This window comes from Colobus angolensis, unplaced genomic scaffold, assembly GCF_000951035.1.
Source record: "Colobus angolensis palliatus isolate OR3802 unplaced genomic scaffold, Cang.pa_1.0 Scaffold161, whole genome shotgun sequence".
In the NCBI taxonomy this organism is placed as follows: Eukaryota; Metazoa; Chordata; class Mammalia; order Primates; family Cercopithecidae; genus Colobus; species Colobus angolensis.
Window position 1 is genome coordinate 3,646,242 of NW_012114722.1, and position 16,510 is coordinate 3,662,751.

Here is a 16,510-nt window from a genome sequence, read left to right on the forward strand (position 1 = left end):
TTTAAGAGGCTTTTCCCTTTTTCCTCGGCACTTCTCCTTGTTGCTGCCATGTGAAGAAAGATGTGTTTGCTTCCCCTTCCACCATGATTGTAAGTTTCCTGAGGCCTCCTCAGCTCTGCAGAACTGTGAGTCAATTAAACCTCTTCCCTTTATAAATTACCCAGTCTCAGGTATTTCTTCATAGCAGTGTGAGAAAGGACTAATACAGTATCCTCCAAGATTTTCTGAAATACTCCTCTAAAATAATGAAAAATTAACTTTCTTTATAAATATATGCAAAAAAGAAGTACAGTATATGGCTTGGGCCAGTTAGATTAGTTGGGTTTGAATATGGGATAATAAATACAAGGTTATAGATTCAATTTCCTTGGGGGCTAATTAGCTTTATACAAAGAGTCTGCTTCATGGCTCTAGTAACTTAGCTGGCTTCTAACATCAATAATAAATACTCAATAGCATCCATTTCCATAGTAATATATGCTTATCAACATTTTTACATTTATTATTTCTTTTGATCCTTATTATAACCCTGTAATACAGATAGAGCATTATTATCTCACCTTTATTTCACTGCTTAAAGATTAGGAAACTGTTAGCTGCAAAAAAAAAGTTAAATGACTAACCAAAAGTTTCAGAGTCTGAACGTGATTAGAATTTCAATGTGGTTCTTCTCACATCCAATACCATCCTCATTCCAATATAAAAGACTGTCTCTTCATGAATGGGTGCCATTTACAATGAGTACAATTAATTCAAATAGATAGGATGATGAGGAGGATATAACATTTCTATCAGAAAGTAACTTCAAGCTCATTCTCTAATGACAATGGATAACAGATGAAAGGGAACATTGCATGCCATATCATGCTCTTTTTAGAGATGATTAATCTATATCCATTTCTTAAACCATTACTGATCACAATGGTTCACTTTGCTAAATAAATATATATGAAAAGTAGAGCTGTTCATTATAAACATTCTTATGAAACCACTACCAATGAACATACATCTGTTTTAATCAAGATATGACATTAGACTAACTGAATGAAACATTTAAAACTAATTAAGGCAGTCATGGCAGCCATGAGATTTTTGCAACAGGCCTCAGTCACTGAAGTGGCAGCTCTCTGGCCAGTGCCTTGACACTCCACTGGGATTCAGCGGCTTCCTCACCCGTGGCTCTGTTAAAGCTGTCACTCCTGTTTAACACAGTGGAGACCATGAGAAAAGACTATTTATCATGAAACCTTCTGGATTCTACAATGGGTGTTTTTTGAATTTATTGAAATTCTACATTTTGTTTACAGGGATTCCAGCGGCAATTGGCAAAACTCTAGTGAATGTATTCATTGGTGAAACTGAACTAGTAGAAATTCCAGAAGGCTATATCCCAGAACAATGGGAAAATTATAAGCATCCTATATTGAAATGAATTGTCCATATTTTCTATGATGATCCTGAAAATAATTACAAAAGAACAATGGCTATCCTTCAGACTGAAACTGAAAAGGCTGAACTGCAGATAAAGGAGCTGGAAGTATGAAGATTAATATAGAAGAGAAGAGATGGACCCTGGTATCAATATCTGACCATTGATAGGGCAATTATAGATCATTCTCCAAAAGCAACTCCCAGTAAATAAGCATTTATTTCTCTAAATACAAAGTGTATTCTCTTTAGTGGAAAATGAAGTAGTAAATATATTCTGTAGTTTTGTTCCCTGTGATGAATAAAAGAGCTTCTTACATTACTCTGTTTCTCAATGTTGGTTCATATTAAAGCTTTTAATATATTCTGTATTTCTTTTCCCTGTGATGAATAAAAGAGCTTCTTACACTACTCTATTTCTCAATGTTGGTTCATATTAAGGTTTCTGATTTGGAGGTTTTGGTTTTCTCTTTTAAGAAAGTTTAAAATGTACTAATGAAAAACTGCAGAAATAGGAATTTGTGAACTCCTAAAGTTGTGGTAACTTTGAGAGGTGTTTTATTTACCTGACAAATGGAAGTTATAGAAGTCTAATTATATTAGGTATCAGTAATTGTAGTAGTTTGTACAAATGTCTGTATTACAGACATCTGTTATTACTGAGGGGAAGCTAGGATTTTAAGTTCCATAAAATATTGAACTAACTCTGTAAAACATCAACAACTTAATAAACAAATTTTCAGTGAACAACAAAAAAAGTTAATTAAATTTCTTGGGATAGTATCCTTTTTGTCCTCATTCATTCATTCATTCATTCAGAGACAGTCTTGCTCTGTTGCCCAGGCTGGAGTGCAGTGGCAAAATCATAGTGCATTGCAGTCTTGAACTCCGGGACTCAAGTGATCCTCCCAACTCAGCCTCCTGACTAATTGGGACTACAGGCATGCACCACTAACCCAGGCTAATTTTTTTTTTTTTAAAGATGGGGTCTCATTATGTGACCCAGGCCAGTCTCAAATTTCCGGACTCAAGGAATCCTCCCATGTTGGTCTCCTGAAGTGCTGGTATTAAAGGCAAGAGGCACTGTGTCTAGTCCTCTCACCTTTATTAATATAAATTTTCTACTTGGATTATTTAGTTGTTCTAACTAAATTTATAAATATCTTTATTTATTTATTTATTCATTTTACTCTATTTTATTTTTGAGACAGAGTTTTGCTCTTGTTGCCCAGGCTGGAGTGCAGTGGTGCAATCTCAGCTCACTGCAACCTCTGCTTTCCGGTTTCAAGCTATTCTCCTGCCCCAGCCTCCCGAGTAGCTCGGATTACAGGCGCCTGCCACCACGCCCGGCTAATTCTTGTATTTTTAGTAGAGGCGGGGATTCACCATGTTGGCCAGGCTGGTCTAGAACTCCTGACCTCATGATCCGCCCACCTCAGCCTCCCAAAGAGCTGGGATTACAGGCGTGAGCCACCGTGCACGGCCATACATATATTTAGAAAGTAAGTTCAAGCAAATTTCTGGAACAACCAGTTGAAAGGACTAACCTATTTACAAAAATATGAAAGCTAACACTCATAGGTAGACAAGATCATGGAAAGGTTACCCATAATATTCACTCACACTAGTTTGTTCACATAGATGAATGTTAATGTATGTATATACATACATACAACTAAAGTGTTTCTATGCTTAGCAAATGACCATCCTCTCCTGGAATGCAATCCTCTCTGAGGTTAGAAAGAAAGACAAGATTAAAATACGTAAAATTATTTTAATTTTACTTTTAAAGTAGCAAAACTATAGAAAACAGTCTGATTTTATAGTCTTAACTGAGATAAAAGTAATTGTGGCAAAATTAAAGGTTCAGAAAATTAGTAATTTATCCTACAAATTTTGTGTATGAAAGGATATTTTTCATACTTTGAAAGGCAAAATGTGTGTCCCATTTTTTAATTAATGGACAACATAATTCAAAGTAATACACATTTGTAAAAATCATTCAATTTTTCACCTCTGTTAGATCATATTTATTCTTGGAATTTTATACAACCACAAAACGCTACTATTTAAAAAAAATTTTACTGAAGTTAAATATATATTTTACAAATTTAATAAGGAATCTCAAATATTTACATTAAATGCTACCAGCCTTTAAAAATCAAATTATATCAGCCTTTCCTTTGCCTCCCATGAACAATTAGGAATTGAATAATTAAATTAGGCTACCACATCGTATTGTAAATTGAATATGGTAAATGAATAATTTAGTATTTCACATTATTTTGGGCACACTAGAAAGTATATAGCCCTGTGCCTGCACCTGTAATCCCAGCTACTCCTCAGGAGGCTAAGGTAGGAGGAATGCTTGAGGAAAGGAGTTGAGAGTGCTTCGTGATTCTGCACATTTTACAGTTAATTTAACCATAAGTAAGCAACTACTCACTGTGTGGTAAAGGCCTGTGTGAGGTACAGTGGGGCCTTCAATAAGAAATACACTGTCCTCAAGGTGTCTATGCTCTAGCAGAATAGAGCAGGCACACAAGTATCCCATGAGTGGTCTAGAAAAGTGATATGAAAGTTCAGAGAAATTCGCTAATGGAGTTTTTGGTGAAGCTTTCCAAATGATGTCTTAATGAGCTTCTCCTTAAAGGATATGTTTCACATACACAGATGAGCAAAGGAGGGAATTTCTGACAGAGAATAATATATGCCAACATTTCTCAACTAAGCTCTATGAAAACACTATTTCCTGGAGATGTTGAAGGGTGCTCTGAGATAAAAGGTGCCATGGTCAAATGAGTATGGGAAATCGATATGAAAAAGAGGTAGGCAGGTTTCTTCAATGTAAAATATCTAGAACCTTTAATATGCTAATGAGTATTATGAATCTCCAAGATGAGAACCTGTGTACTCAATTTATAGGACTATGGAATGCTTTCGTCATGAACAACCTATCGTCATTTCTATAACTAATCTCTGGGAAATGCTGGCAGAAGGGTTAAGTATGGAGACAGTAATTTCCAAATGTGAAGGGAGGAAAGGTGACTTAGCTGCAACGGAGGCCGTAGTTAGGGGAGCAGTCAGAGCCCAGGCTGCAAAGGGGAGATAAGGGAGGAAAAACCTATGCCAGAGGGTCTTTAACATTCCTGGTAAGGGGATTTTATTTAATCCTGACTGCAATAGGCAACAAGTGAACATATTAAAGCTTGGAGTGACAATAATCAGGGAATTGTTTCAGGAAGATTAATTTGCCACTGATATAAAGGATGAATTTGAGGAGGGAGAAAAGTTAGGCAACAATTGGAATAGTCCAGACAAGACATCATAAGAGAGTGAACCTGGAGGTTTCTGGGTTTTGATGTAAAGAGGTGTAGTATGAGTGGAGTTGAAGAAAGAACAGACATAAGACAGTGACTAGCTTAATTTGTCAGTGGGTGGGGCAAGGAAAAGGGAAAGAAAACTCCAGCTTCACCATCTTTAAAATTGGTATTAAAATTTAAATAGGAATGGACAACAAACTGGTTTGAGGAAAGATAGAAAACCACAAAACTGGGTTTGATTTCAACATGCAACAGGACCATCCTATGGGGCTAGCTAATCAAGAGCTGGAATTAGAAGACAAACTCCAGAGACTTGACACCTACTAAAAGAGGATATGTGAATGTATAATACTGAATGGAATAGTAAAGCAAAAAAACAAAAAAAAACACACAGAAAAGAGCAGAGGACAGAATATTGTGGAAGGTCACCATTTGAGGATGAAAAAATAAGGAGAAACTAAGTTCTCAAACATGTAGAAAAAGAAGTCCAAGAAAAAGGGAGGGAAAGAGACAGAGAAAGAGACTGATTTATTGAAAAGAAACGATCAAATATTAGAGATAAGTAATACAGGCTAAGGAAAGGAAAAGGCCCCCAGATTGGGTATTTTGGAGTTTGTTGGTGACTTTTGAAGTAACCTTTCACTGGAGGAAACAGACCTAGTCAATCAACAAATATCTACTGAGCACCCATTATGTTAAGACATCATCTTCAATTTCTTTCTTTTTTTTTTTTTTTTTGAGACAGAGTCTCACTCTGTCACCCAGGCTGGAGTGCAGTGGCATGATCTCAGCTCACTGCAAGCTCCGCCTCCTGAGTTCTCACCATTCTCCTGCCTCAGCCTCCCGAGTAGCTGGGACTACAGGAGCCCACCATCATGTACAGCTAATTTTTTTTTCTTTTTTTTTGTATTTTTAGTAGAGACGGGGTTTCACAGTGTTAGTCAGGATGGTCTTGATCTCCTGACCTCGTGATCTGCCCGCCTCAGCTTCCCAAAGTGCTGGGATTACAGGCATGAGCCACCGTGCCCGGCCCATCTTCAATTTCTTAATATTCATTTAAGACATAAAGTATATTGAGGAGAATACACAATCAGTTTGAAAGTTTAGACACCCTAATTGAAATTTTAAGTATATATGGAAGCTTTTCACCATAGGGAATGTAGGTGGAAATTTACTTGAGATTCAAAGAGATCTCAAGAGAAGCTTTTGGCATAATTACAATTAATGACTATTTCTACATTCTTTTTGAAAGAAAATAGTTGTACCCAGTTTTTCAAATCATAATGAAAATTTCATCTCAAAAACACTTTTGCTTGTGTAATATATTCTGTTAAAAATATTCCAGGCCATTTGAGCAACTAATGCTTTATTTTTTTTCCAAGCATTAAAATGATTTATTGTCCTGGAATATAAAATCTGTAGAGTTATTTCAATGAAAATGTAAAACTGCCAAAAAGTCTGCTTCTGGTCACATTTTTCCTTCTATCTAACAAGACAATTTTCTACCATCGAACTCGCTGTGACATGACACAAAGTCTATATCTTCTTTCATTACCTGGGTTCGAAGTTGCTGGATTTCTGCTTCAAGTTCTTTGATTTTCTCATCTCTTTTTTGAAGCTCTGCTTGAGCTTCCTGTCGAGCTGTGAATTCTTCATCAAACTGCAATGATCACCACCATCAATGTACAGTTAATAATACAGTTTTGAGAAAGCTTTAAAGAACATTATGTATTAAATAAGTGGTGTGGATTTACTTAGTTGAATTCCCAGATCACTCAGAAAATCACAGCTTGTAATTATTTTCATAACAATTAAGTATCCAAGTGGAGGTAGGGTATTGCTTGTGGCGGTAGTAAAGAAGAAATATGCCTCCCTGCCCAAGGTAAGAAAACACATTTTCACTTCTGAAAAAAAATACAAAGACTAAAAGGTAGACTGAAAAGTTTCTCTTCCCACATAATGGACATTTTTGTTGTTCTGTTATTGAAAATTCAATTTTAGAATTAATAATTTTAAAAATATTTTATCCCATACTTTTTTTTTTTTTGAGACAGAATTTCATTCTTGTCACCCAGGCTGGAGTGCAGTGACATGATCTCAGCTCACTGCAACCTCCACCTCCTGGGTTCAAGCAATTCTCCTGCCTCAGCCTCCCAAGTAGCTAGGATTACAGGTGTGCACCACCACACCTGGCTAATTTTTGTATTTTTAGTAGAGATGGGGTTTTGCCATGTTGGCCAGGCTGCCCTTGAACTGCTGACCTCTGGAGATCCACCCGCCTTGGCCTCCCAAAATGCTGGGATTACAGGCGTGAGTCACCATGCGTGGCCTCATCCCATACTTTTAAGTTTAATGAATTAGAAAATGACATCTAAAAATAAACCATCAAGCAGTTTCAACTCCTTAACTATATTTAATCTTGAAAAGAAATTGCGCTTTTAGAATGCTCAAATGTATGTATATTAATGCAAATTGGAATTGTTTCTATTGCAATCTTAGTTGTCTAGAATCCATAAAGCAGTGCTTCACAAACTCTGACAGTAGAATGCCCTAATAGCAGTCTCATTCAGATGGTTAACCAAAACATTTGTATAGCATGTTATGAGAGGAAAAACTAGAGGTTAAAATATGGGGTGCTAAGCCAAAAAGACTCTGAATGGTTAATATTTATTCACTGTATCCTGCCTTAGCCTTACCTCAGACAGGGCTCTAAGCAGGCACAAACCTGCCTGCGTATTTCCAGTGAATACTGCCTGGGTCTGGCTATAGAACATTTTATTTGCCCTTTATTGTCAATGTTGTTTCAAGTCAATTTAGAAGTCTATACATTATTCTAACAATGTTATTTCTGTTTCTAAAAGTGATACATCTTACTGCCCAAAACCATCTTAGAGTTTGTGGAATAATACAAAAGTATGTTCAGTGTTAACAAATATTCATCCTCATAGTAGCTTTGACCTTTGGAAATTATAAAATGCCATTCTGATCTAAGTCTGAAGAGTGGGTGAGCAAACTGGATAGTAATACTCTTTGGGTCGAACCTGAAATGCTTTTATTCGTCTCTCCTTGAATCCCTGGAAATTGTCCCACAGATCCTGGTCCAAATATTCTCTAATTTCTTTAAATTTCAAACCTACCCCACATCTTTGGAGTGAAGGATCCATATATCCTTCAGTCAATGACCTTGTTTTCCTACCTCATTAAGAAGATGGACGTCCTCCAATGTGAGCTTGTTTGCCTTTACTACTATCCGTGTTAAGATTTATCTCAATCTGTACTCCCATCCCCACTCCTAAAGTTAGCTTCTCCTATGTGCTTCTAAATCATGGCACCTACACGAGCACACTATACACATTTTTTCCTCTATAAATGGTTTATTAGTATGTTGGAGGAGAGGCACACAGTGTTTCTACTTTTAATTTAAAATTACCTTAATCTGCAAACACAGCAAATGGGGATCACAGAAGCCTGAAATATGTGAGCTGGAAGAGGTCTTCTTACAAGTCCACTAATTTTATTCTTTCCTTTTAATGATGAAGAAACTAAGATCTAAAGAGAGTAAGTGGCTTACCCAAAGTCACAGCTAATTAGTGGAAAAGCTGAGATCAGACCTCACAACTACTGCCTCTCATTCTAGCACTTGTTAAAAAATGACTTTATACTGCCTCTTAAAATGACCCAGAACAAGGGGATGCATGTAACTAACCACTGGGAGACCATACACTTTTTCATTCTAAATGTTGGTGATGAAACTAAAGCATCAAACACTGAAATTTCTTTTCTATTACTTCAGGACTCCGTTTTCCATAATATATATGCTCACAAAAAAACTTTACCAGACAGATAGTCACAATTTGCTCCAGTCTTGTAGTATGTAATCACAGTGCCAGCCAAAAGTTAAGGAGATTCTAAGGTTTTCAAAGGGAATTTTAAATGTGCTGCTTAAAACAAGAACATTACAAATATAAAGGTCTATTAATCAAAAAGCATGCATTTTCTTTCACCAATAAAAATGACAGCTCCACACAAACATTTTATGCTCAAGCTCTTAAAATCTATTCTAGTAACTGAAAGAGCAAAGACATTTCTTCAGATGCCCTGAAGTAACTTCTTCAGTAATATTCTATAATTTCTAAAGTGATAGCAAAAGTGATTATCTAATCTCCAAGGTAAGTCATAACTTTGAAGAGACAGCAATATGTAAGCACATTATCTTGCTGTCAGAAGGCTGAAAACTGGAGAGCTTTTAGACGTGTGCTTCAATCCTTCTGCCTGCACCCAACAGGAGAGAAATACTATGCTAATGCTTAATAGGCTCTAGAACAGAAAAAGAGAAACTTGTGGTAGAAGCTAATAAAATTATAGCTATGCTTCCATGAAACAAGGAAAAGTCAAGCTTAGATCTGAATACAATTCAGGTATTCATAAAGCTGGCATTTACTCAAAGGCATTTAAGACATTAACACAGAAAGAAAAGGGATCCTCAAATTCCACCAGGCCTACATGAAGCAGCAGCATCACTTACAAAATGATAATTACAAAATTCAAAGAAGCTAAGTCTAAACAGAGAGAGAAAGAGAGTGAGAAAGAGAGAAAACACTGCAACATGTTATTGCTATCAATAGCACTGACATAAAAGACCACAACAGAAAAGACTAGCTAAACATCTCACAGTTCTCCAAAGAGCTACCTATTGCAAGTGACAGCTGCAGGAAAGCAATGGGAGAATTTATTTTGGTTGATTGCTTCCAACTATACCCTTTCAGCAATGTAATTTTATTTCATGTATCACTTTAGTATAATGTGGCTAGTGTTTTTCTTCCATAATGGATTAAACATGATGAGGAGAGAACAACAGTAACCTTATCTTGTAAGGAGATAAATCAATATTCCATGGCTATGTTTGAATCCAAAAACATAAAGTACTACATAAATGAAACATTTAGAAGTCCTCACATTAATAAAGTAGAGTATTACTGTGATTAAATTATTAACTTAACGGTTATGGCTAATACTTTATAAGCTTACCTTCTTTGAAAACTCTGCAGCTCTTTGTTCACTTTCTTCAACTTTCGCCTTATTCACACAAGAATCTATTAAGATCAACAAAAAGTGATTCAAAATTATGGCATGAGATCACTAGACAAAAGATGTCTTCTAGCCTATAACTCTGCAATGCAGACTATCATTTTTATGTCAATTGTTACTAAATGGAAATTGACCTATACTACACATAAAACATAAGTATCATATATTCTTTCTTTAGCATACTAACTGAATTCAATGATAATATTGTGGAGGCACAAAACCAAGCATCCATAAACATATCTCATTAAATTATTTTTATGAGTATTCAATTATTTTTCAACTATAAAACACTTCAAAACCTCATAGTTTATTATGGGTGGAGAGGTGGCAAAGACTCCATGTTTAACCTTAATAATGTTAATAAGATATGAATAGTCTTAGTAAGATTCAAAAATGCCCCACAAAAAAGCTAGAGAGAGACAGAATAACATTCGATAATTCAGGCTTCTTCTTGAAAAGATTTTTACTTAACTTCTGATCTGGGGCAAAATGTATCATGTACATAAGGAAACAGACTTCAGACTTCTCAGGTCAAATCAAACACTTCAGAATATAAATAACTGAAGAACAACTTTTGGGCAATATTGTATCTCTCATTATTTTACGTACATATAAACTCTATTCTGTATCTAGCCATTCTACATTCATTTATCAAAAAGAAATAAAAATATATACCAGTACCCAGAATTGTATGTGAATATTCACAGCAGTTTTATTTATAGCAATCCCAAACTGGAAAGAACCTAAATGGCCATCAACAAGTGTATACATAAACAAACTGTGGTATATCCATATACTGGAATACCACTCAGCAATATAAAGGAATGAACTATTAATACATGCAATACAACAACATGAATGAATCTCAAAATAATTATGCTGAAGGCAAGAAGACAGACAAAAAGTGTATATGCTGTATGTTTCTATTTTTATAAAATTTTTAAAAGTGCAACTAATAAGAGAGACTATAAAATGTAACTAGTAAGAGAGAGATCAGTAATATCCCAGGATGGGAAGATGTGGTAGACATGGAAAGAAAGAACTAAAAGGACAATGCAGAAATTTTAGGGTGTAACAGAATTATTATCTTGACATTGATGATGGTTTTAAGTGTCTATATTAATAGCAAAATTTATCAAATTCTATACATTAAATATGGGTAGTTTTTCTTACATCAAATATACCTCAATAAAGCTGGTTTGTTTGTTTGTTTGTTTGTTTAAAGCAACTGAGGAGGAAAGTAGGAAATGATGAAGTCAAAGAACAGCCATATCTAAGCTGTGCTAGTAACGGTTGGTAATGATTTTGAATTTAAATTTCAATGGAAAGGCATCAGAGAGTTTTAGGCAGAGATCTGATACAATTCGATTTATGAAAGATATCAGACTTAAAGAATTGTGACATTACAAGAGACTCTAATCTCTTCAGGTCTGAGTCATCTTAAAATACAGATCCATGGGTTTCCTAGAAGTTCTTGAAGCACCTGATAATTTTTGTGTATATGAACCTATGTGTGTTCTAACCAAAGTTCCAAGCATTTGTCAACTTCTCACAAAGGATTTTGACCATAAAATATTAAGAGCCACTCATATATGTGACTTACTCAATTTTAAAGTTGAGGAAACTAAAACCTAGAGAAGTTAACTGATTTGTTCACAATCACAGAGATGACAGGTGGATAACATCACAATGGGTTTATGATGCCGACTATCCTCTCTGACCTGATCCCTTCATCTCTCCTCACCCAACACTTTTGATTAATGGTAAAGAATCATAGTACCTGGTACACAGTACACAAAACAAACATCTGTTGAATACTGACTACTACTTGACTAAATTATTATTTTTACAGGTATTCAATTATTTTTCAACTATAAAATACTTCAAAAAACTATAGTTTATTATGTGAGAAGTGACAACAACTCCATGTTTAAGATTAATAAGATCAAAATCAACAGTAGCGTATGTGTCCTAACTATGGTTTATAATGGATTATAAGCTAATACACATATTTGAAAATAGTCCTTTATGACTCCTTCAACACAATGCAAAATAAACTTGTTTTTCAAACTCATTGAAAAATATGCAATGAGGCTAGAGAATTCACATTCACTGCTGGGTAAATTAGCACAAGCTTTCTGAAAAGCATTTGGCCTTTGAAAGTTCATACTCTCACAGAAATCAATCCTAAGGAAATAATGAGAAAAAGACAAACATTTATATACAAGAATGTTGGCAGCTCATTCATTTATAACTGTGAAAATCTAAAAACAATTGTGAATGCACAAAAAGAAAGGACTGGTTGCAATGGTTATGGTATTTCTCAAAATGGAATATTACACAGACATCAAAAGTCACATTTTGAAGGTTAATGTGGAAAAACTCTCATAACACTCCAAGAAAAATCAGAATTCAGAGAGATAGATAGGTCATAGAGAAAGAGATATAAGGAAATGTACCAAGCTGAAAAGGGAGCGATCACGAATGTGATTGGTGGTTTGTCACTTACATAAGTCTCTAGATTGCCTGATAAGTACGCATTACATTTAAAACAGAAATAATACATAAATAATAAGTTATCCATCTTTGAATGTTACTGTATATCTGCCTTGTGCTATGGACTAAAAAATAATATATAATTAGCATACAATAGCTTTTGTTTTCTTTCTTTAAAAATAAGACAAATAAGTTCATGCTTGAACCTTAACAATAGTGATTCCAATTAAGTATAAATAAGACTGCTTAGCTATAAGGCTAGATAGCATAGCACACTTCACAAGGGAAAGTTCAGATCATCCTTCACGGGTTGTTCTGAAAAGTATTGCTAACTACCAGTCTAGGATGATATAAGGAGCAATCTAAGGAGATGAATATGATCACCTCAAATTCTTTCTAACTCTAAGGTCTATGAAAATATAAATTGATCCATTTGAGAGCCTTAGAAGGTCTCAAGTTATTGAAATGAGCCTGTATTTCTTTTCTTAAACTTGAGCATTAATAACATAACTATAATGAGACCCCACTGTATTTCTACAAGACCACTAAAGTACCAGTATATAATGAATAATATAATGGGTTCTTGTGGGACACTAAGCTTAAACTACCTCCAGGAGTGTTGGAATTTATTAAATACGTTAATATTTCTTTCTTTTTTTTTTTTTTTTTTTTTTTTTTTGAGACAGAGTCTCGCTCTGTCACCCAGGCTGGAGTGTAGAGGCACGATCTTGGCTCACGCAAGCTCCGCCTTCCGGGTTCACGCCATTCTCCTGCCTCTGCCTCTGAGTAGCTGGGACTACAGGCGCCCACCACCAGGCCCGGCTAATTTTTTTTTGTATTTTTGTAGAGACGGGGTTTCACCGTGTTAGCCAGAATGGTCTCGATCTCTTAACCTCGTGATTCGCCCACCTCGGCCTCCCAAAGTGCTGGGATTACAGGCATGAGCCACCGTGTCCGGCCACCTAAATAGGTTAATATTTCTAATCACACAGGCAGAACTCTCATGATCATTATAATTAACAATTATAGCAATTGAGTGCCCACAGACACAATGATTTACCAGATATGAATAGAAGTTCAGTAAGAACTGAAACTTCTTACTGAACTTCTTCACTTAAAAAGTGCTTATAATACAGAAGGCATAAAACACAATCAGAGGACAATGAGGATTATGATACGTACCTATCAGATGAGTGAAATCGATGTCTAATCGTTGCCTGTACTTGAAGTCTGGATCCATACCACTGCAGTGTAGCACTATCTGTGAAACGCATTCCTCAATTATTTTATAATATTGTGGCCTGAAAAAGAGAAAAAGTATTCATGTATGCCTTTCTATCCATGCAAATCAATTTTCTTTTTTTTTTCTATTTATTATTATACTTTAAGTTCTAGGGTACATGTGCATAGCGTGCAGGTTTGTTACATATGTATACTTGTGCCATGTTGGTGTGCTGCACCCATCAACTCGTCAGGACCCATCAATTCATCATTTATATCAGGTATAACTCCCAATGCAATCCCTCCCCCCTCCCCCCTCCCTATGATAGGCCCCGATGTGTGATGTTCCCCTTCCCGAGTCCAAGTGATCTCATTGTTCAGTTCCCACCTATGAGTGAGAACATGCAGTGTTTGGTTTTCTCTTCTTGTGATAGTTTGCTAAGAATGATGGTTTCCAGCTGCATCCATGTCCCTACAAAGGACGCAAACTCCTCCTTTTTTATGGCTGCATAATATTCCATGGTGTATATGTGCCACATTTTCTTAATCCAGTCTGTCACAGATGGACATTTGGGTTGATTCCAAGTCTTTGCTATTGTGAATAGTGCCGCAATAAACATACGTGTGCATGTGTCTTTATAGCAGCATGATTTATAATCCTTTGGGTATATACCCAGTAGTGGGATGGCTGGGTCATATGGTACATCTAGATCTAGATCCTTGAGGAATCGCCATACTGTTTTCCATAATGGTTGAACTAGTTTACAATCCCACCAACAGTGTAAAAGTGTTCCTATTTCTCCACATCCTCTCCAGCACCTGTTGTTTCCTGACTTTTTAATGATTGCCATTCTAACCAGTGTGAGATGGTATCTCATTGTGGTTCGCAAATCAATTTTCTTTAGAAGACATTCAACGTATTAGAAGAACTAGGTCTTTTTCTGGAGCTGTTTTAAAAATCCTGCAGCCACTACACTTCCTTAGGACAGGTATGCCTAAGCTTAGGGATGGTCTGGGTGTTACAGTACCAAACCCATTGTGATGTAATCAACTACATCTAGTGACTTCACAATCTAGTTTGCAGGGATTCAAGCTTGTGTTTAAAGATACTTATCAACCTTTTCTATTTACTTATGCTATTTTTTCTAAAGTTAATAAAAACAAATGAGCTGTTAGTCCTACATTAATGGATACAGAAATGGTTCTACACATCCACAGGTTCTCAATTTCAATAAGGGATGAGTTTCTTCTCATTACGTGGCAAGCAATGTGTTGAATTTACTACAGCACTTTTAGTCAAGCTAGCTATAAAAGCTTACAAAACTGGACAGAGCCACTTATATTACAAGACTATCCAAGGATCTATTTATGCAACACATTTTAAAAGACCCATTTTATAAAAGCATACACACTTAATATGCATGACTATTGCTTCAATTTGTTTAAAGTGTCAGAGGTTTTAAAACATACCCTAATTCTGTAATCTATCAAGGTAATTCTGGCCTTAAAAATGACCATTCACATACCGCAAAATTTTTTAAAAGGCACTTTTGCATTAAAATTTGGGTAAGATTTAGTATTTGTCAGAGGATAATAAATTTAACAGAGAAAAATCAGTAGTAAGAAGTACGACTATAGACAAATTACAATACAAACTTCCCTAAATATAGTGTGCTGATAACTAGCCAAGCTACTAAAAGTTTGTAAATGAACCCAAATAGACTCTAATTGCTCTTCCATGTCTTTAGTAATGGGTCTGGTCCCAAGAATAAGAATAACTAGTAATACATATTACACATCTGGGTTTTTTCAAGTCATCATCAGGTCTAGAGTAAATAATACTGGATTACAACCTCAGTCTAGTCAATAAATAAGGAAAACACAGCTGTTCCCTTTCAGGCCAGGTTAATCATCCCTAAGTGGAATAAAATGCTTGTCACACTTCTGCCGCACATCCATGTTCTTAGGATGAAAAACATGCCATATAGGAATAACTTCTTACTTATTCATAGTTGCTGAGAAATGGATACTTTCACATAAATGATGTTCCCCAGCTAACTGAGTACCTATGGGCACAGTATCCCTTTTAAATTTGTTAGAACTTAATTAAAAATACAATAATTTTTAATGTATTAGCAGCCTTGCTGTTTAAAAAACAGCACAAAATTTACTATTTTAAACATTTTTTATGTCTCTGTAATGCCACAATGTCCATCAAATTATTGTACTGGTCTGAACTATAATAGTTTTCTATGCTGCTTTACAGCTATAATTTTTGTTGAGACTGTGCTGACCTCATAGTAGCTTTCCTTTTCCCTTTAATCAAGCAGGTTTTAAGAAATCAAAGAACCCAGGTTGTCAGAATTTCACACAAATTAGAGGATGAAGAACAACTAAGAGTCTCTGCAATTATTATTTAACAGTTAAATATAATATCATGGTCACCAGCCTGTGGATAATTTCAGTCACTCAGAAGCCTTTTCATAACTTTCTGGTTTTCCGATACATTCCCATTTAACTAGATTTTTAAACTTTTAACTTTAGTGGTTATTATCATACTCATTTATTTTGAAGGATGATATTACTAGACATAAAATTGAAATATTAGCACTATTATTTTCTTAGATGTTAAGATCACATTTATTAGTAGATAAATATTGTAAAAAGAGAAGTAACAGTAAAATCTTACTTAATATGCACAAGATAAACCCTTTAAAGTTCTACCCCAGAATCTTCAGTGCTTTTTCTGTGATATCACTATCTAGCAAAGAAAATTCATTGCAGGGCCAGTGCAATCTGTTGGGTTCATTCCTACCAAAGTCCTATCACTGGAGTACCCATTTTTAAAAGTGCATCTCTCTCTTCTGGCCAAATTTAAAAAATGAACACCTTTTAAAAAATGTTACCTAAAGGAATCAAACTGTTATACCCTCTGTGCATATATATGCATATAT

At 35.3% G+C, this 16,510-nt stretch overlaps 1 protein-coding gene across 4 annotated transcripts in view; it reads right to left on the minus strand.

The window, feature by feature from the left end:
• DIAPH2 (diaphanous-related formin 2) overlaps positions 1 to 16,510 on the minus strand; it is a 940,316-nt gene that overhangs the window by 678,587 nt on the left and 245,219 nt on the right. For all 4 annotated transcript variants that reach the window (XM_011937272.1, XM_011937270.1, XM_011937273.1 and 1 more), the window contains 3 exons: positions 13,518 to 13,636; positions 9,780 to 9,844; positions 6,307 to 6,411 (listed from right to left, as the gene is read on the minus strand). In XM_011937272.1, coding sequence (XP_011792662.1) covers positions 6,307 to 6,411; positions 9,780 to 9,844; positions 13,518 to 13,636 — 289 coding nt within the window. The remainder of the gene's footprint in view (positions 1 to 6,306; positions 6,412 to 9,779; positions 9,845 to 13,517; positions 13,637 to 16,510) is intronic.